Here is a 20,721-nt window from a genome sequence, read left to right as displayed (position 1 = left end):
GTTAAGGCAGATTAGTTTAATTTTATAGAAGAAATACTTTCGAGCAATACAAATGGCACAATTAGAACAGAGATGACTACTGATTAGAACTTATTCCCACAACAGGAGGTGACAATTGCATGATCAGATGCAGTAAAGATCAAGTTCCCTTTTCCCGTGTCTGGATTCGAACTGATGAACATGGCACGGTGCTGGGTATCCAGGGCGTGGCGTGGACCAGGTGAAACAGAAGGTGAAAACACCCCTTAAGACGACAGGACTTCGCTTGCTGACGCGCAGGTGGCGTCGAACGCAGTGTCCCTGAATGAAGGCGGAGTCCTCCTGCCTGACCCCGGCTGGGCCGTGGCTGGCTTTGTGCCCTTTGGGGCCAGGACAGCGGGGGCTGGGGGAGGCCCCAAGTGCTCCTCAGACAGACAGCAGCGCAGGCCTGCGCTTGCTTCTGGGGTTTCTGTTAAGCCCTGGGGCGGGGAGGCACCCCGCGTGCCAATCGGTCCGCGCTGGGCAGTGAGATTTGTTGCCAACACCACGTGAGAGCTTTCCGCGGGGCGGGGGGAGGTTAGCGGAAAAGTGGCCTCGAGGCACCGGCTTCAGGTGGCAGCCACTGAACCGGGGCGGCCAGGCCACGGCCAGGGGACTCTCCCACGTGAGGGAGCCGTGCACCCCGAGGCGGCAGTGACCGGCCCCGCACCCCGAGGGCAGGGCAGACAGTGGCTGGTGGAAGTTTCAGCAGCGCATGGAGGGGGCCCGGCCCTGTCCTCCGGGCTCCCGACGCTTTGCGCGTCTCTACCTCTGTTGTGGGCATGAACTCAGAGAAATCAGCCAAAAAAACAAAACGCAACAACAAACCAGCGAGAGTCGAGGCACAAATACATAGCAAAGAGATGACGAGGGTGAAAAGCATACAGTTTTCAGTCTTACCACCACTGACAACTTCCATTGCCCGTGACAGGTCGCGTGTCAATGAAATGCTTTTACAAAATTCACTTTTAATAAATGCAAAAGGGAAGGTGGGCTCTACAAGGGGGCGATTACAGACTAACGAGGAGAGACATGGATTAAAGGGGGCACTTCAGGGAGGGGCAGGGAATCTAGGGCGAGAGAGTTCCGCTTTCTTCTCTAATCCGTGTGACCACCTCACTTACTTCTCTGAGGCCTCAGAAGGGAGAGTGCATTCCGTATACAATAAATACGCATTAGGCAAAATATTCATATCATTTAGCATTTCAAAAGAATAGTGGGATTTTTATTACATAAAACAATTTGCTCGTGAACTACTTCTAAGATTTCTTAAGAAATATTGGGTAGATTCCAGTATTGGGGGGAAGGATTCTGATTTCAATCAAATATCTCACATCCTCTCCTGTGAATGACTCGCTGGGTGACAGCAGTCACCCGCGTGCGCATGCGCTTCCTTCCCCAGAAAAGCGCCTTCAGAGGTCAAGCCTACGTCAGAGGTCAGGCTGCCGTCGCCTGGGCGGAGTCACTGACTGATGACAGTGCGTTTCTAAGTCTCTTTCACTTTCCTTCATGACAGAGCAGTAGAATGGGAGCCCCGCACCGCCTTCCTGATGGTCAAGGTCAGGGTCGGATGGGGCGCACCAGAGGGCCAGGGTCGGTGCCCGGACGGTGCAGGGCAGCGTGGGCAGCCGCTGGGACAGGCAGGCCCCAGCCAGGGCCGCTTCCAAAGCTTCAAACTCGGGGGGGAGCACAGAACCTTGCGCTGACACAACACAGAAATGGGGGGTTTCGGCGCCCAGTCCCCGCGGGGGACCGGGCTCTGCGACTGAGCCCCAGGTGGGATCTCAACAGGACACAGTGAGTGTGACAGTGGACAATATACACAATCAAGGCACACAGGAGACACTGGTACGAGTGACGAGTTTAGCACAAAGTGTTTGCATGTCCGTGTCAGAAACAAAACCGGCCCCGAAGCTCCATTCTACTGCATGACAAATACTGAGGAATACAGTTTCAGCCTTAAAATACATCTTAAAGTCAGTATTTTTCCTTCAAGGAAAAAAAGTACTATAAATAAGTTACAATACAGTGAATTTGCCTGAACTCACTTCGTTTCTGTCTTCCAGCCTTTAAATCAAATAAAACAGCGTAAAAACTGTACACTCTTAACAGGATAGTTGATCTCTTATAAAATAACTTGTCTTCAGAGATGTCAATTTCACAACAAGGAAAAACCAAGCCCTGTTGCCGTCACTATTATAAAATATATAAGTATAGATATATGTGTGTTTTTTTACAAAACGTGTATATTAATAGCTTTGCACAAATAGTTTAAAGACAACTTTAGCTAGTCTAAGAACTTCATGAAAATAAAACAGGAAGATAAATACTTCGTGTGTACAAAGCACTACATCAAACATCGTCGGCGGGCAGAGGAGGTATGTTAATCCTTGGTCTTGTAAAAAACGCTATCTTCTCCCTGCGACGGGAAAGAATTCCAGGTTAGACGCCCACATAAAGCAAGCAGAGCTGCCAGGAGGCTCGCAATACCAATGAAAGCTTTTCTTATCCACAGAACAAACTGAACTGAAATACCAACAACAAATCTGTTTGCATATGGAGTCTCTACTTTAGAAAAAAATTTTATTTTTTTGGAGAGAGAGAGTAAGGGAGAGGGAGACAGAAACATCGATGATGAGAGAGAATCATGGATCAGCTGCCTCCTGCACGCCCCCTACTAGGGATCAAGCTTACACCCCGGGCATGTGCCCTGACCGGGAATCGAACCAATGACCTCTGGGTTCATGGGTTGATACTCAACCACTGAGCCATGCCAGCCGGGCTAGAGTCTCTAAATTTGAATAGAAGTTACAAAGGGCTGTGAGGGCAAGGGTTTGTCTCTAGTGCCTAGAACAGTGCCTGCTATGCGGCAGGTACTCAGTAAACATTCGCTTTATTAAAAAATGAATAAATAATGTATACAAATGAAGGCGTTCTAAATCAGAATTGAAGGAAGGTAGCTACAGTGCTTTATGTTCTTTTATGATGGGGATGTGAAAATTCAGGGCATAAAAAAATTCAGGGTAAAAGTCAGGCACATATTATTCAACCATAAAAAGGAATGAAGTGCCCTGGATGGTTTTGCTCAGTGGTTGGTGCATCGGCCTACAGACCGAAGGGTCCCAGGTTCAATTCCAGTCAAGGGCACGGACCTTGGTTGCAGGCTCAGTCCCCGGCCCTGGTCAGGGCACACGTGCGAGGCAGCCAATCGATGTGTCTCTCTCACATTGATGTTTCTCTCTCTCTGTGTCTCCCTCCCTTCCATTCTCTTTAAAAAGATCAATGGAAAGAATATCCTCAAGTGAAGATTAAGAAAACAAAACAAAAAAGAGGAATGAAGTTCTGACACATGCTACAATGTAGATGAACCTCAAGAAAAACATTATCCGAAGAAGCCAAGCAGAAAAGACTCCATACTGTATGACTCCATTGATGGAAACGTCCAGAACAGGCAAATCCAGAGTGACAGGGGCAGACTGCTGGTTGCCAGGGGCTGGGGGAGGGGTGACCACTAATGGACTTCCTTTGGGGGTGATGGAAATGTTATGGAACTAGACAGAGGGAGTAGTTACAAAACACTGTGGCTGTGTTAAGTGCCATGGAATTGTTCACTTTAAATGGTTAGTTTTATGCTATGTGAATAGATGAGGGAACAGTGATCTACAATATTCACATCCAAGGCGGCGGTCCCTCTGGTGTGGGAAGTCTGGGGCTGCTGATGTTTCATTCTTGCCATGTGGAGTCCGTGACAATTCCCTGAACTATTTCACACCTAGGATATGCACACTTCCTGCATGTGCGTTATGCTTCAATCAGAAGTTAACAAAAAAAGGCCACAGTGAAACACAGATATATATATGTAAATCACTGTGTTAATAACAGCAAACATTTGGAAAGAAACAGGTTATATTCAGGCAAATTATACCCATGCGAAGAGCCACTACAGCCAACAAAGGGAACGGATTGCATGGCAACGTGGGATATTTTCATTTAAACAAAACTAAATGCAAAATGGAACCATGCCTGGCAGGCGTGGCTCAGTGGTTGAGTGTAGACCTATGAACCCGGAGGTCACGGTTCGATTCCCGGTCAGGGCACATGCTCAGGTTGTGAGCTCCATCCCCAGTGTAGGATGTGCAGGAGGCAGCCGATCAGTGATTCTCACTCATCATTGATGTTTCTCTCTCTCTCTCCTTCTCCCTTTCTCTCTGAAATCAATAAAAATATATATTTTTTAAAAAGAGTAAGAGCCCTAGCTGGTTTGGCTCAGTGGATAGAGTGTCGGCCTGCGGACTGAAGGGTCTGGGTTTTATTCCAGTCTAGAGCACATGTCCAGGTTGTGGGCTCGATCCCCAGTAGGGGGCATGCAGGAGGCAGCCAATCACTGATTCTCTCTCATTATTGATGTTTCTCTCTCTCTCTCTCTCTCTCTCTCTCTCTCTCTCTCTCTCTCTTCCTTCCTCTCTGAAATAAATAAAAATATATTTTTAAAAAGAAAAAGAGACTAACAAAAAAAAGGAAAAATTTAAAAAATGGAACCTACATTACTATAAATAGCTTGAAAAAAAGTGTCTAGAATAAAAAGAGAAGAAACCTGAAGATGCTAACAGCACGGGGAACCCTGTCTTGGGGGTTTCGGGACTTCCGTCAGCTGATGAGGACAGAGGCCTGACAGTGAGGAGCCGGAAGCGGCTGCGCCCCTACCTGAAGGTCTGCACCTGCACGGGCTCCTTGTGGTTCTGCCCCCGCAGCTGGCAGACCCCTTTGGAGGCCTTCTTCAGCATCTTCTCAGCTGCCTGTTCTTGGTGGAAGTCAAGCTTGGTCTGTCTGGTCTGGAGCGGCAACATTGGATGAACAAAGCGGTTTACTTCCAGTTTTAAGGAAGAATGAATGAAGCCACTGCCAGCTCGGGGGGCACGAAGGGGAGAAAGGCCCGCCGCCCCCACTCCCCCCCAGGGAACCTTCACAGCAGCTCCTCAGGGTCACGCCTCACAGACGTGGGGCCCAGAACACCGCGCTGGACAGAGAGACCCAGCTGCAAGACGAGACCGGGACAGCTGCCATGAGGGTTTGACCCCCTGAAAGGCTTGCTTCCGAGCCCGCGGGCACCGCAGTGGCCGTGCGGGGCCCTGGCCGCTCACCTGCCGCTCCGCCTCCTTCAGCAGGCTCCGGAACCGCTCGTCCCGCAGCACCCAGTGGGGGAGGTCGGTCTGGCCTCGGAGCTGGGCGTCCTCCAGGCGCTGCCTCAGCTCGCGAAGGGTGCAGATCTCCTCGTTCAGCTGCCTCTGCCGAGTTTTTGACGCCTGGAGGTCCAGCTCCAGGTCCAGGGACGTGCGGGCCATGAGCTCGGCCAGGGATGACCTACAGGACTGCAGGAGACCACAGCCGTGAGCACACACTCGGACCAGACACGCGGGCATCATGCGGCCAGCACGCTCAGGCCTTCTAGAAGGTTCTTCCCCCCAATACAGGAGACAATGGAGTAGAGTTATCAGGGAGGTATTTGTCTTCGCATGGCCCAGTGTTAAAAAACCAAACACAACATAGATTTGGGAGAGATTAATTTAAATCTTGGTTCAATATCCAGTTAATGACAGCAATTTTTGTTCTGTAACGACGATGGATGTACTTGCAAAGGTGTGGAGAAACAGACCCTCCCCTATGGGGCTGGCAGGATCAAAAAATGGGCATAATCGTTCTAAAATGCTATTGCACAATATATATCGAAAGCCAAAACGTGTATTTTCTTTCATTCTGAAATTTCATTTTCACTTGCATTTGAAAGGCACAATTGGTGATGTGTAGAAGTGATCCAATTAAGGTTCATGACAAAAACAAAACAAAACACTAAATATCTATAACATGAGGAAACTTATTAAATAAATGACAAGGTTAATATAGAATGCAGCCATTGGAAAAAGTTAAAAAACTATTGACATGGAATATTAACAATGCACTGAATAAGGGGGAAGCATGCCATAAACCATACAAGTGTTTTTGTTTAAAATCCCAGAGCCCAGCTGGTGTGGCTCAGTGGTTGAGCGTTGACCTATGAACTGGCTCAATTCCCAGTCAAGGGCACATGCCTGGGTTGCAGGCTGATCCCCAGTGGAGGGCGTGCAGGAGGCAGCTGATCCATGATTCTCTCTCATCATGGATGTTTCTATCTCTCCCTCTCTCCCTTCCTCTCTGAAGTCAACAAAAATACTAGTACATTTTTTAAAAATGTAAAGAACACGAATTATTTTACATCTCAGATCATGATATTATCTTAGGAAATTAAGAAACATGGGTAACATTTTGACATCACTAGGCTTTTTAAATTTTTACCCAAGTAAACAAGGAAATAAATAAATGACCTTTTAATGAATATGACCTAAAAGGCTGCTTTTATGAAGGTTTGTAAGAATAACTCCTGGGGAAGTATGGATTCCGTATTAGCTTACGTGCACACACCTGCTTGTAGCGGAGGGTCCGTCTTTCCAAAGTGTTGCGGACGAAGGGAGACTTCCGGGGCAGCGTGGAACTGTCGCTGTCGCTGCGGTAAAGCTGCACCAAAAACAATGCGGGTCAGAAACGCTTTCTCCGCAAGTCCGCAGCCTTCTCCCTGCGCTCTGATCTGGGCTATTTCCTTTCTCCTCACAGGCACTCCAATGCATGTATAATTGTACCAAGACTCCTGGTTTCAGTAAAAACAAAACCTACACAAGACTTTTTAAAATGAAAGACAAAAAAAACCCGCAAAAAATAAATGAGCAAACCATCCCCACCTCCACCCAGCCCTCCCTCTCGGCCATCAACTGCACCACCAACTGCACCACCCGAGCTTTGAGCTTCCCCGGCTGATCCAGTCAACAACACTATCCCGCCAGCAGCAGGGGGCCTGGGGCTGATGTGTGACGCTGGAACAGCCAGCACTGTCCCCAGCACTTTTCACTCTGTGTCTTCACTCTTCATCGCTGTCTGGCAGCGGCTGTGCCGCTGGTTCGGGCAGGATCTGGGAAAGCGGCCTCCCAGCAAAGCACTCGCTCCCGGAGGACAGGCGCCCCGCGGCCCGGCCCCGGGGAAAGGCTGCCTTCAAACAGAAAAGGAAGAATGCCTCCTTTATGGCGGCTAAGACGCTGCGCGTTTCATCTGGCCGCAGGTTCTGCTTCAGGATCAATGTGCAACTGTGTGAAAGCCAGAGGCCTTGCCTTCGGCCTGACTGTCCACGCCCCTTAACGCCAAATACTCAGGCAGCGCGGGCCATGCCTCCCGGCACTGGGAACATACATGAGGACAAAGAGGCCTCTGAAAGCATGGCGGGTAAACGCCTGCTCCTCGGCAGGGCGCTGAGCAGGCAGGAGCCGGAAGCCTCCCCCTGGGGGGAGAGGGTCTCCTGCTCCGTCACCTCCCCATGAGCGGGCTGGCATCTGCCCCCCAGTGTCCGCAAGAGTCTAGAATAAGGAGGGGACGTGAGGGTGGCCTTCCATCAAGCGCCTCCAGCCGCCTGATAAAGTGTGGGCCCCCTCGGGGCTGAATCCTGACGGGGTAGGAGTGCCCGGGCCAACCCTGTGCTACCCACGGCTGCCGTGGGCCACGCCCGTCGCTGCTGGCAAAGGAGAGAAGCAGGTGTCGCCAACGTGGCCACAGGGCAGCTCGGGCCACCTGGCACCAAGCCCTGCTGCTCACTCTGCGGCAAAGGATCAACCTGGCCCCAAGGAAGGTCCTTGGCCAGTTCCTGGGAGGTGACCTGCAAGGCCCTGGAACATCCTAAGTGTCTTTGGGGGCCTTGGACCAGGCCACGTGGTCTCTGCTGACCATGTGGTTCATGGCGGGGGGCTCTGGCCACCAGCTGACCCTCTACAGGGGCTGCACACCAGTCAGCCATGCAGACAATCAACTGTGCCAACGCCCCACGCCCGCAGACACCGGGGCCAAGGCTCCGGGAGCTTCCCCGCCTGGCAATGCCGTGCGTGCTGTCGCCTGTCGCTGCTGGGATCACCCAGCAGCTCAGGCCTGGTCTCTCCCGAGCTCGGCCCAGGCGCCTCTTCCTTCTGCTGACTCTGGTCTAATCCGCAAACCACCTCCATCACCAATAGAATGGGGGCCTGTTGAGTTCTGTGAGTCCTAGCAAATCACCAGCCCTGAGGGTGGCGTGGGGAGCCCTGAACTGCAGTCCCGGGGCCGCCCGCACGGGTCGGAGGGCTTTTTATGTCATGTGGTCGACTCTGGCTTTGACCTGATGGGCCAGCTGCTCAGCAGTCCCTTCAACAAGTCCAATTCAGGGGAGCAGGAGGGTCAAAGTTCTCCCCAATCCAAGGTCCTCCCCAGACATCGTGTCAACACCATTCATGCTGAAAGAGCCCTTCTCTTTCCTAGCCTGTGCGTGGCTGTCACACTGCCGCTGTCTGCCAACCTCCACCACGCTGTCCCTTCTCCAAGGACCACAGGGAGTTGGGTCTCCCCTCCGCCTGTTCACGTTCTCAGCCCTGCGTGCACGCCAATCGCCCATCGGGAAGCATCCCAGAGCTGATGGCCGGCCCCGCTGCGACCAGTGGCGACCCCTGGGGGTGGAACCAGGCACCAGCCTACGTGAGGCCCCAAGAGAAGCACCCAGCGCCTCCCACATCACCCGTGGGTGCGAATCTACACGTGGGGAGTTGGAACCCTGTGCCTCAGTGCCCGAGTGTGCAAGGCCCGAGCCCCTGGGGGACTCTGACACAGCCACTTCAGGACTTGCCGCTTCGGCAACCTGACTTCCTGATCTCACCCCCCTCAGGAGAGTCCCTATATCCATTTGTTATCCTTTAGAGCAGGGGTGGGGAACCCTTCCCCCCCACCCCCCCCGCAAAGGGCCATTGGGATATTTATAACATCATTCGGGGGCCCTACAAAATCATCAAGTTAAAAATGAGCCTGTTCTTTTGGTCAGACATTTAATTAACTCACCCCTAATGCTTTGGCAGGGCCAGGCCAAATGATTTCGCGGGCCTTATACAGCCCAAGGGCCGGACGTTCCCCACCCCTGGCTTAGACTGTAGAAATGAGTTCCCCTGCCTCCTGGCCATGCATCGCGCGTGCACAACACTGAGAGGCCGGCGGGAAATGTATTAGAATCCAGAGACATGCGCTGAGCTGCGCACGGGCACGGCGGGGAGATGAAACCAGCAGGGATGCGCATGCCACACAAGCAAGCTGTGAGAACACATGTCTTTTAGCATAAAAAGCCAAAATGAAAACACAACCGGCGGGGGCGGGGGGGCCTTTTTTGGTGACAAAGGAACTCCAACTTACTCTGCACACATACTGGCTCCGTGCCCCAGGCGAGAAAGTCTGGGAGCGGACGATGGTGCCACTGCGGACGAAAGGCGAGGCGCGGGCCCTGCGGCTGGGCCTCTCCTTCGGCAGGCTCGCTAGTTCTTCTGGGAACAGGTCTTCTGTGTTGGTTTCCTTATCCACCTGGACAGTGATTCGTTTATTACCACGACTTTTCTAGAACATAGCAATGAACTTTGCAGGCACAACCACGTCCTTGCCTTCTCCGCTTGGAGCTCTCACAGGCATTTCACATTTCACACATCCAACCCGGAATGTCTGCTATCTGCCAGCCCTTCCTCCTCTGACAAGGGTCCCTATTTGCCCTTTTTCATGCAAAAAAAGTATCTGTGTCCCCCGGCCGTTGTGGCTCGGTGGTTGAACACTGACCTATGAACCAGGAGGTCATGGTTCCATTCCTGGTCAAGGCATGTGCCCGGGCTGCGGGCTTGATCCCCAGTGTGGGGCATGCAGGAGACAGCCAATCAATGATTCTCTATCATCAATGATGTTTCTATTTCTCTCTCTCTCCGTTCCTCTCTGAAATCAATCTATATATATATATAAAAGCCTAAGCGACCGTTCAACGGTTCGACTGGTAGCTATGACACATACTGACCACCAGGTGGCAGATGCTCAACACACAGGCATGGAAACATGGAACAGACTGATGAATCTCAGAGGGAAGTGGGGAGGGAGGAGAGGGGAGGGCGACAAGAGATTAACCAAAGATCTTATATGCATACTAGAGGCCCAGTGCATGTGCACTGGTGGGGTCCCTCGGACTGGCCTGCAGGGATCGGGCCCAAAGTGGCAGTCCAACATCCCCCAAGGGGTTCCAATTGTGAGAGGGCGCAGGCCAGGCTGAGGGACCCTACCAGTGCACAAAGCTGTGCACCAGGCCTCTAGTAAAAACATAATACTATCATAACAAATCAACAAACGACAAGTGCTGGTGAGGATGTGGAGAAAAAGGAACCCTCGTGCACTGCTGGTGGGAATGCAGACTGGTGCAGTCACAGTGGAGAACAGTAGGGAGTTTCCTCAAAAAACTAAAAATGGAACTCCCATTTGACCCAGTGATCCCACTTCTAGGAATATATCCCAAGAAACTATAAACACCAATCAGAAAGGATATATGCACCCCTATGTTCATAGCAGCACAATTCACCATAGCTAAGATTTAGAAACAGCCTAAGTGCCCATCAGCAGATGAGTGGATTAGAAAACTGTGGTACATCTACACAATGGAATACTACGCTGCGGTAAAAAAAAAAAAAGGAGTTCTTACCATTTGCAACAGCATGGATGGAAGTGGAGTGCATTATGCTAAGCGAAATAAGCCAGTCAGAGAAAGATAAATATCACATGATCTCACTCATTTGTGGATTATAATGAACAACATAAACTGATGAACAAAAACAGATCCAGAGACAGAGAAGCATCGATCAGACCGTCAAACCTCAGAGGGGAGGCAGGGGAGGGTGGGGGTATGGGGGAGAGATCAATCAAAGGACTTGTATGCAAGTATATAAGCCCAACCAATGGACACAGACAACAGAGGGGTGAGGGCATGAGTGTGTGGGGGGTAATGGGGGGATAAGGACAAATATGTAATACCTTAATCAATAAAGAAATTAAAAGTTAAAAAAAATTAAAAATTTTTAGAAAGTCCCCTGTCCTCCTGGGCCCTGCTCTCTCTCACACACTCTGTATGGGATCCAGGATCAAATCCTCTTGGCTCCATATTCAAGATTACGCATGTTCTGACCCCCTGTCACCAACCCATCTGGGGCACCGTGGTCTTGTGCCCAATTGGTGCTGTAGGTGTCTCACCCATCTCCCCGATTCCATGCCCATCCCCACCCTTGAATCTCCTCTCAACACCCAGGGGATCCCGCTGAAACTGAAGCCAGATGCAGCCACTCCTCTCCTAAGAGTGTACCCGAGAGACCGGAGAATAGGAATTCGCTGCTGAGAAAGGAGAGGGCGGCTAAGCTGCCCCAACCTGAGCAGTAACCAAGGGAACACGGCAAATTCCTGAGCCAGGCCTTCCGTGGAGCTAGTCACGTACACTCCCTACCAGTCCAATGACAAAGATAAATGATTATGGAAGGCAGGCTCTGTTCTTTCTACATCCTGATAAAGGTTTCAAAATAATTGCTTCCAGACCCATTCCCGTGACTCCCTGACTCCCTGAGTCCAGATACGTGCTGACCCTCCCTTATCTGTGCATTCCCTCCCAGCGGCGCTGTTTCCTTGCACGTATGGAACTCATGAAGCTCTCTGCGTCCTCCCACCTATAAAAGCCCCCCACTCACTCGCCTGCAGCCGGCCCTGGGCTTCGGGCTTCTTGGGCTCTGCTCTCGGGCATGTCCTCAGTTGGGCCCACATAAAGAAGTCTTTTCTGAAATCTACAAAGGTCACATCTTCTCATTGACAAAACAAGTACTTGCGCACGCATGTTCGCAGCAGCGTTACTGAACTAGCTGAGAGGTGGAAACAGTCCCCACAGCACAGAGGACGGAGGAGGAGATACAGGAAACGTGGCGGCCGAGCAAGGGACAGTCCCCAGCCGCGGGAAGGGCTGACGGCCCCACAGACCTACGGCGCGGATGAACCCTGAAGGCACTGGGCTGAGAGAAGCCAGACCCAATGGACATGTGTCGTCTGATTCCATTTACATGAACAGTCCAGAACTGGCAGACCCACGGAGACGGGAAGCTCGCTGGTGTGGCCAGGGGCTGGGGGTGGGAATGGGGAGTGATGCCCAGGGGTATGGGGTTCACTTAGGGGTGACAAGTGTGCTGGAACCAGACAAAGATGGTGGCCGTACAACACTGTGAACACAATGCCAGTGAACTGTTCAATTCGTCTTATGTGAATTTCAGGTCAATAAATGACTTTAGGAAAATAATCAACAAAAAAACCTGAAGTTAGATCATGTCGTCTCTGGGCTCAAATCATCCATCAGTTTCCCTGTCTCGGGAAAAAAGGGAATGTGCTGAGCGGGCCCTCCATGACCTGTCCCCTTCACTTCCTGTCCTCAGCTCAAGGTCCCTTCTTCCACCCCCCAGGCCAGGCCAGAGCCTGTGCTTCCTCTACCCGACACCCTTCGCCAGCCCGACGCAAGGCTCCAGGCCTCCCTTAAGGCCTCTGCTCAAAGATCGCCTTCTCCAGGAGGCTGCCGTGGCCTTTCTTTCTTGTTCATCGGAAGAAACACATACCATTTCTCAGTGTACAGTTCAGGAGTGTCAAATATACTCACATTGCTGTGGAACTGATCTCTAAAACTTTCCATCTTCCCAAATGGAAACGCTGTCCTCCCTGAACACCCACTCCCCACTCCCCTCCCCCGGCCCCTGGCCCCCACCACCTACTTCCCCTCTCTATGAGTCTACTCGAGGCCCCTCAGGTTAGTGCAGTCATACAGTCAGTACATGTCCTCTTCTGACGGGCTTATTTCACTTAGCACAGTGTCTTTGAGGGTCATCCATGTGTAGCATGTGACGTGCTTTCCTTTTTAAGGCTAATGCTTTATTGCACACATACACCACATCTTCTTTATCCATCCACCCATCAGTGCACACTTGGGTTGGTTCCACCTCTTGGCTACTGTAAATAACGCTGCTGTGAACACAGGTGTGCAAATATCTCGTGGAGACCTGCTTTCAGTTGTTTGGATGTATATCCAATCGTGGGATTGCTCGGTCATGTGGAATTCTGTTTAATTTTTTGCGGAACCTCCACACTGTTTTCCATAGTGGCTACACCATTTTACAATCCTGACCTTTCTAAAATGTAAATGCAAACTTGCATTTCTAAACATCAGTCCTTTCTAAGATGGGAAATCTTTCAGAAACATAAAGCCCGCGTCTCTACCATCTCCTCGTGCAGTGGCGCCTTTGATCCTCAAACACCGATTGCACTGGTAGCCCTCTCTGGTGCCTGCCTCCCCCAGGGCAGGACTTCTGGTTTCTGCGCTGCTGCCTCTGTGATGCCCAGCAGCTGCCCACACACGTGGAGGGAGAGAACGCAAACGCGGTGAGGACCTAACTATCAGGGCATCTAGGTGAAGGCATATGGGTCTTCGTTGTATTAGTCTCACAACTTTTCCATAGATTGGAAGTGATTTAAAATGACAAGTTGACTCAGCTGGCATAGCTCAGTGGTTGAGCATCGACCAATGAACCAGGAGGTCACAGTCTGATTCCCGGTCAGGGCACAGGCCCGGGTTGTGGGCTCGATCCCCAGTAGGGGGTGTGCAGGAGGCAGCTGGTCCATGGTTCTCTCTCATCATGGATGTTTCTCTCTCTCTCTCTCCCTCTCCCTTCCTCTCTGAAATCAATAAAAATCTATTAAAAGAAAAAAAAGAGAAGTTGGAGGAGTGGGACACACCTACAAGCCTCCCACAGCCATGCCCTGGGATCTGGGCCAACGCTTGCGAAGGGGTTCCGAAGTCAGCCGAGCCCCCATCTCCTCGGAGGTGGCGGCGCATGCGCTGTGGCCTGGGAAGCTCCGAGGGGGCGGGTTTGTGTTGGGAGTAAGGTCGGGTGCATGGTGATAAGATGTTTTGATGAGCTGAACAGTTTGGGAACAAAGTTTCCATAGAGCCTTGATGCGGCACCTCCCAGCTGCACTGCTTCCCTTAGACATTTGTCCCCGCAAGCCTGAAAGGTGGCCTCCCTGAAGACGTGGCGATGGCCACAACTAAGATCAGGTGAGCAGAGGGGGCAAAAGGACGCCCCGCTGTTCCTGACATCCCGAAGGAAGAAGAGCAAGTGTCCAAAACCGCGAGTCCCCCTCCACGCCCCCAACAGCCTACACTGTGGGTGGCCCTGGAGATGGGACGGGGTCATCCCCAGACGGCAGGTGAAGGAATGGAAGTCAACCCTTTTCACATCTAGTTGCCTTCTTTCTCATTTGAATTTCACACACATTCCTAAGGTCCCGGTCACTGAGCTGAAGCCAGTCCCGGCTTTCCCTCGGCTCTCAGTGAAACAGCGCCTTCACTTTCGCCCCTAGTCCAACAGCACATTCCTCATGGTCACCAGGGCTGTCGCTCAGTCACCTGTGTCATTCTACTGCGTCTGAGCCTGTCAGCTTCGGTTGCCTTGGCCCTCTCCCCACCCGTTCCCTCGGTTTCACCTGAAGGGTGTGGGGCGCACCTGCTGTCCGCCGGACGCTGTTTGGCAAAGCCTCGGGCATTCCTGACAACCCCTCATCCCTTCTGCTTACCTTCGGAGGAGGGGGCTGGCGCTTCTCGGGGTGGTAAGGATCTGCCTGGCCCGCGATCGGGTGTCCGTGGATGGGGTCCACGCCGCTGCAGCAGGGCTCCGGGTGCGGGGGGCTGGTCTGGGTGTAGCTGCTGCAGCCGCTGTCCACCGAGTCGGCCTGCCAGCTCCTGGAGGCGGACATGGCAAAAGCGCACGGAACGCTCACCCCAGGGCGGTCCCTGCTGCCTTCGGGGCGCAGCAGCAGAGACCCAGGACTGGCTTCCTTATAAAAGCGCACTCACGGCTTCCAGGGGAGATAATGCCACAAGGCCTTTCGTTAAGAGGCTCTGTCTGCCTTTATCACCCAACTGCACCCCGTGAACATGCCAGAATCCGCAGCCCCTCCCCAGGCCCCTCCCAGCTTCCTGCCTGGCCCCCAACACTGCGCTCCCCTCAGCCACGCACCGCCCTCCGTAAAAGACATTCCTCTCACACAGAGCCAGGGAGAGCGACAGGAGGCACGGGAAGCTCTGGAAGGGGGGTGCTCTGTGTGGAAAACCGTGGAAGGGAAGCCATGTGCGCGCCTCTGGGAAGGATGGGACAGAAGCCGATTCACCAGAGCTGCTGGGCATCTGAACGGTTGCTCTGTGCAGGCGGCGCTGTACCGCGCCGAGGGCTCCCCCGCAGGCCGCTTCCGGCAAAGCAGAAGAGCCATCACGAGGTTCCTCCTGGATGAAATGCCCAGACCGGGCGAACCCGCAGAGCCGGCCGGCGCATCAGCGGCCGCAGGGGCTGGGGAAGGGGGTACGGCTGACTGCTAATGGGTGTGGGGTTTCTTTCTGGCCCGATGAAAACTGATTGTGGTGATGGTGGCACAACTCTGAGACTGTACTCCAAACCACCGGATTGTCCACTTTCAATGGCTGAATTGTACGGCACGTAGATTATATCTCAATACAGCTGTTCAAAAACTTAAAGGGACCGTATTGCATTCACTGCTGGCAGAGCAGAGTCATTCCATAGTCGCGCTCTTTAAGAGAAACCCCGGAACAGAAGGGGAAGGGGAAAAGCCTTCACGGAGAGCAGGGGGCAGGGGTCACAGTCCTGCCCGAGCTCAGCATTCAGTTCCCCCCGAGAATCAGCTTCTCCGGAGAATCGCCCAGCACTTGCTACACAGTGTGGATGAGCAAAGCAACTTGTTCCCGGAGCCACAGCCGACCGACACTGACACAGCCACGCCTCGTCCCCTCCCTGCCACTTCCCAGGAGCCTCACCGCTCGGACCGGGCCTCGGTCTGCTCCTCCTTCCGTTCCATCTCCTCCGTGTACTCCAGCTTCACACGCTCCTCGGCCAGCTCTCTCTCCACTGCCTGCAGCTGGGCTGTGGTTCTGGCCAGCAGCACCGTCACCGCGTCCTGGGGGAGGACAGGGACATGTCTGAGAACCAGCTCAGACCGACAGGCGTGGCGCCCCCCCCTCACTGAGGCCCTTCCTCCCGGCGGGTGGCTGCCCTCCCCAGTGTTGGTAGCAGGCTTCCTGTAGCTGAAGGTTCATGTTTAAAAACAACCCATGTGCCATTCACGATCATGAACGTGTTCGTGTTCGTGTTAAAAACACTATCGTGCCCGGCCGGCGTGGCTCAGTGGTTGAGCATCAATCCATGAACCAGAACTTCACGGTTCGATTCCCGGTCAGGGCACAGGCCCGGGTTGCGGGCTCCATCCCCAGTAGGGGGCGTGTAGGAGGCAGGCGACCCATGATTCTCTCATCATGGGTGTTTCTCTCTCTCCCTCTCCCTTCCTCTCTCTCTAAAAATCAATTTAAACTATTTTTTAAAAAGACACTATCATGGCCCTAACCAGTTTGGCTCAGTGGATAGAGCGTCGGCCTGCGGACTCAAGGGTCCCAGGTTCGATTCTGGTCAGGGGCGTGTGCCTTGGTTGCGGGCACATCCCCAGTAGGAGATGTGCAGGAGGCAGCTGATCGATGTTTCTCTGTCATCGATGTTTCTAACTCTCTGTCCCTCTCCTTTCCTCTCTGTGAAAAATCAATAAAATATATTTTTTTAAAAAGACACTATCATGAATAGCCATGCACACCGAGACATTCCTTTTCTATGATTTCCCTTAAACTGTGGCTTCTGAGAGGCCCTCCCCTGATAACAGCCCATCTCAAGCCAGGAAGCGGAGGGAGCTGCTCCGTAGCCAGGCACACGCACCGTCTTCCCAGCGGCAGCGGCCGCGGCAGTGGCGGCGGCGGCGGCGGCAGCGGCGGTGGGCACGGGGTCCCGGGCACCGCTCCTCTCGGCCCGCTGGCTCTCCTTCAGCCGGGGCGGCTCGGGGCTGGTGAACACCTGCACCGCGTACCAGCGCAGTTGCATCTCACTCGGGCCGCTGCAGTTGGCCAAGTTAATCTGAGCGATGCCCTGCGCGGTGTTCAAAAGAAACAGAACAGGCAGTGAGTGATTTCCACTAAAACGCCAACACGAATCTTCTGGAACATCCAGGTCACCCCAATCCTGACCAGAGAGGAGGTCAGATGTTTCACCCCATTCAAAGGGCTGCAATCAAATGAGAGTGGTTACCGAGGATCCTAATGGGGACTGGGACAGCTCCTCCATTGCTTGTTCAGCCCAATCAGAAAGCACCAGAAGCCCGGCCCGTGTGGCTCAGTGGTTGAGCATCAATCTATGAACCAGGAGGTCATGGTTCCAGGGCACATGGCCGGGTTGCGGGCTCGATCCCCAGTAGGGGGCGTGCAGGAGGCAGCCAATCCATGATTCTCTCTCCTCATTCACGTTTCTCTCTCTCTCCCCCTTCCTCCTTGAAATTATTAGAAATATTTTTTTAAAGAAAGCTAGAAGGGGAACAGGGGCTGAGAATGGCCACCCTGGAGTGCTGGGTCGGGCTCAGGGTCTGCCGCTTGTGGAGCAGCTGATGACCTCAGGGATTTCGGAAACCAGAGAGGCCTGGCTGACCTCTCCAATCGCTAATTCTGCTGCTGCGGGGCCAGGAACAAAGGGCACTATTCCAGCCTTGGACAGAAAGCACTCTGGCTGCAAGCCCTGGGCGGGCGGTGGGTGGCCCGGGCCTGGCGGCGGACTGCCCGGTATAATATAGGGCATCCAGGTGAATCTGACTTCCAAATAAGCACCGGTTTTTTTAGGTATCAGCATGTCCTAAATCCTGTATGGGACATACCTGTACTCAAAAGGTATCTACAGTTTCCTTGAAATCCAAATTTAACGGACCACCCTATGTTCTTATTTGTCAACCCGACTTAGTTCCCTCGACTAAAAATGGGGATAATTTAAAAGCTGTCAAGTAGGAGCTCTGCAAGTGTTATTTGAGAGAATGTATAAAACACGTGACAGCACAGCTGGTTTGTCGTCCCTTTCTGTCCTCCCAGTCACAGAGACCCTTAACAGGACAACGTCTAAGCAACCCATCACAGGAAACCAGAAGGAGGGGACAGAGAGGAAAGAAGGGAGGGAGACAGGGGAAGGAATGAAGGGAGGGAGAGAGGGTGACAAAGGCAAAGCAGAGAGAGAGAAAAGCAGAGAGACAAAGAAAGGAAGATAGACAAAGACTAAGAAAGAAACAGAGAACAAAAGACGAGGGATGAAGAAAGAATGGCACACAAAGAAAGAAAGCATGAGGGAAAAACAAAGGAAGGAGGGAAGCAGGGAAGGGAGAAGACGGGGGGGGGGGGGGGATGGGTGGCGGGAGAGAGCTTGCGCATGCGCAGGCCATACCAGCAGTTCTTCCTGCAGCTGCGGATTCACTGAACACACATATAATTGAAGGGACTTCAACGTCAACATGCTTGAGTGCACAGGGATTCTGAAAACGTCATTAAATACCAGGGGGGCCTGGAATTCCACCGCCTTGGAGCAGTAAGTGTCTGGTGTGCTGGAGTCCAGTGATGGCAAGTAGACGCGGACGTGTCTGGAAGCAGAGAGGAGAGAAGCACAGAGTCAGGCTACTGAGGGTGCGCACGATCCACGCACAGACACGTGTTCCACTCTTTGGACGCCCGTGGGCGGCAATGCCAGGTCTTCCAGACAAAGTCCTTTTCTCAGCTAAGGGGGAGCCCGGGGAACTTACATGCCCGGGAGGTTAGGGAAAAGCCACACACACAGAGAAAGACTTTAGTTGGGCCCGTGTGGCTCAGTGGTTGAGCATCAACCTATGAACCAGGAGGTGCCAGTTGGATTCCCGGTCAGGGCACATGCCTAGGTTGCGGGCCAGTAGGGGGCGTGCAGGAGGCAGACGATCCATGATTCTCTCTCATCATTGATGCCTCTCTCTCTCTCTCTCTTCCCACCCCCTCTCTGAAATCAATAAAATTATATTAAAAAAACAAGAGGAAGACTTCCGAGGCAGTAGCCAGGACTTGAGAGGAGTCAGTGGAGGCTCCGCCCACCGGGCCTGGGCGTGGGGTGTCCTGCCATGTCCACCCCAGCATGGCAGTCAGCACACAGGGGAGGCTCAAACACTGGTGACCACGCGAAGTCCCCAGGGGTGAGCAAGTCCCAGGGAACCCTCAGCCACCTCCACGGGCACATCAGCTCACAGAGCTGAGTGTGGCTTCGTCACCACCCAGCCCAGTGACCCCGGTGGATGTTCTAGGCCCAATGCGGCCAATGAGGAGCACTTGGCCCTTTGTTAGTGTCGCTGCAGCACAAGCAGCCCGGCTCCATGAACTTCATCTCCCTCGCACAACAAAGCACTCTTCCCAGAACTGACAGCCCCGCTTTTTGAACCGGACTCCCTGGTTTGACTGTCAGTTCGGCTTCTTACATCTTGCAGTCCTCCTTCACGGCCAGCCCCGCGAGGTTCTTCAGCTGGAGCACTTTCACGAGGAGACACTCGCTGCCACTGTCGTGCCTGGAAAATAACACAGCAATTCTTCAGCCACACGTGCCCACGGTGTACAAATGCTCTGACTGAACTACAGCAGCAGCCCCCAAGGGAGGGCGATCCTGCCGCACCCCACCCCGGGGGGCGTGTACAATGTCTGGAGATAGTTTCTACTGTCCGGACTGGGGAGGGGCGCCCCGACAGCTAGTGAGTGGAGACCAGAGATGCTGCTCAGCGCCCTACAGAGCACAGCACGGCCCCCATAACAAAGAAGGATCCGGTCCCCAATGTCACTGGTGCCAACGCTGAGAAATACTCCACTGAAATGACAAGAGCGAGCGAAAGGAAACCTGGGGCCTGCGTGCCCCGCCTTGTTGGTCTGAACTCCATTGAAACTAATTAGAAACCAAAAAGCCACGTTTGCAAACCAGCTGGTCCCTCGCTCTGGGGAGCAGGGGCAGGCCTGCTGCCTGTGCCAGACTGAACCAACTCGGCGCCAGCATGCCAGAGGACTCTCCCAAGAGCCCACCTTGCCGGGGGCTTCTGGTGCCCCTGCGTGATGGCCCCAAAGCCCCGGCTGCACAAGGTGCCAGTTCCCAGCTGTGACTCTCAGTGCTCCTTCCCGCCACCCGTGTCCCTCACCGGGACCGCTGCAGCAGGCTCGGGGTATCCGGATGGGTGAGCAGCCCCCTATCGCCGGGTCCCTCCGTCCTTCTGGCCTGAGCGTGGGGTGTGAGTGGCCAGGCGGCCCCAATCTACAGAGCATCGCTACAGCACCAGGAAGGAGCCCGCCGTACTCACCAATAGCCCACGTGGATCTGCGGCCCTTCCATGGCGCGAGTGTCTCCCTGTGTGGGCTCCTCGGCATCTTCGGTCCTGAGCACAAGAGGGAAGTCACAGGGTTAGTGCCCAGGCACTGCTGAGCGCAGCCTTCGCGCAAGCTCTCGCTGGTCAGGGGTGCTTGGTACTGAGAGCAGCTTTTATTCAATTGCGACAGAAGCCCTGGCCGGGGTGGCTCTGTGGCTAGAGCGTCAGCCTGCGGACTGAAAGGTCCTGGCTTCGATTCTGGCCAAGGGCATGTACCTCAGTTGCAGGCTCAATCCCCAGCCCTGGTCGGGGCCCATGCGGGAGGCAACCCATCGATGTGTCTCTCTCACATCGATGTTCCTCTCTCTCTGCCTCTCCTCCTCCCTTCCACTCTCTCTGAAAATCAATGGGAAAATATCCTCAAGTGAGGAGCAACAACAAAAATGGCGGCATAATAAATTCTTCAGTGACTGCAGGGCCCAGCAGTCCCCGGGGCCACGCCGCATCTCACTGGGTACCTGC

General features: G+C 53.4%; 1 protein-coding gene across 1 annotated transcript in view; it reads right to left on the bottom strand.

The window, feature by feature from the left end:
- Window positions 1-20,721, bottom strand: part of WWC3 (WWC family member 3) — a gene marked incomplete at its 5' end in the record, with an annotated part of 110,653 nt that continues 89,932 nt past the window's right edge. The window contains 11 exons of the mRNA XM_081081124.1: window positions 1-2,437; window positions 4,723-4,850; window positions 5,160-5,387; window positions 6,475-6,567; window positions 9,295-9,459; window positions 14,554-14,719; window positions 15,806-15,945; window positions 16,749-16,955; window positions 18,285-18,477; window positions 19,333-19,419; window positions 20,194-20,268. Coding sequence (XP_080937250.1) covers window positions 2,371-2,437; window positions 4,723-4,850; window positions 5,160-5,387; window positions 6,475-6,567; window positions 9,295-9,459; window positions 14,554-14,719; window positions 15,806-15,945; window positions 16,749-16,955; window positions 18,285-18,477; window positions 19,333-19,419; window positions 20,194-20,268 — 1,549 coding nt within the window. The 3' untranslated portion in view covers window positions 1-2,370. The remainder of the gene's footprint in view (window positions 2,438-4,722; window positions 4,851-5,159; window positions 5,388-6,474; window positions 6,568-9,294; window positions 9,460-14,553; window positions 14,720-15,805; window positions 15,946-16,748; window positions 16,956-18,284; window positions 18,478-19,332; window positions 19,420-20,193; window positions 20,269-20,721) is intronic.

Source organism: Myotis nattereri (genome assembly GCF_964212035.1).
Source record: "Myotis nattereri genome assembly, chromosome: X".
NCBI classification, from domain to species: domain Eukaryota; kingdom Metazoa; phylum Chordata; class Mammalia; order Chiroptera; family Vespertilionidae; genus Myotis; species Myotis nattereri.
The sequence above is the reverse complement of the archived record's forward strand: the minus strand, read 5'-3'. Positions and strand labels throughout refer to the sequence as shown.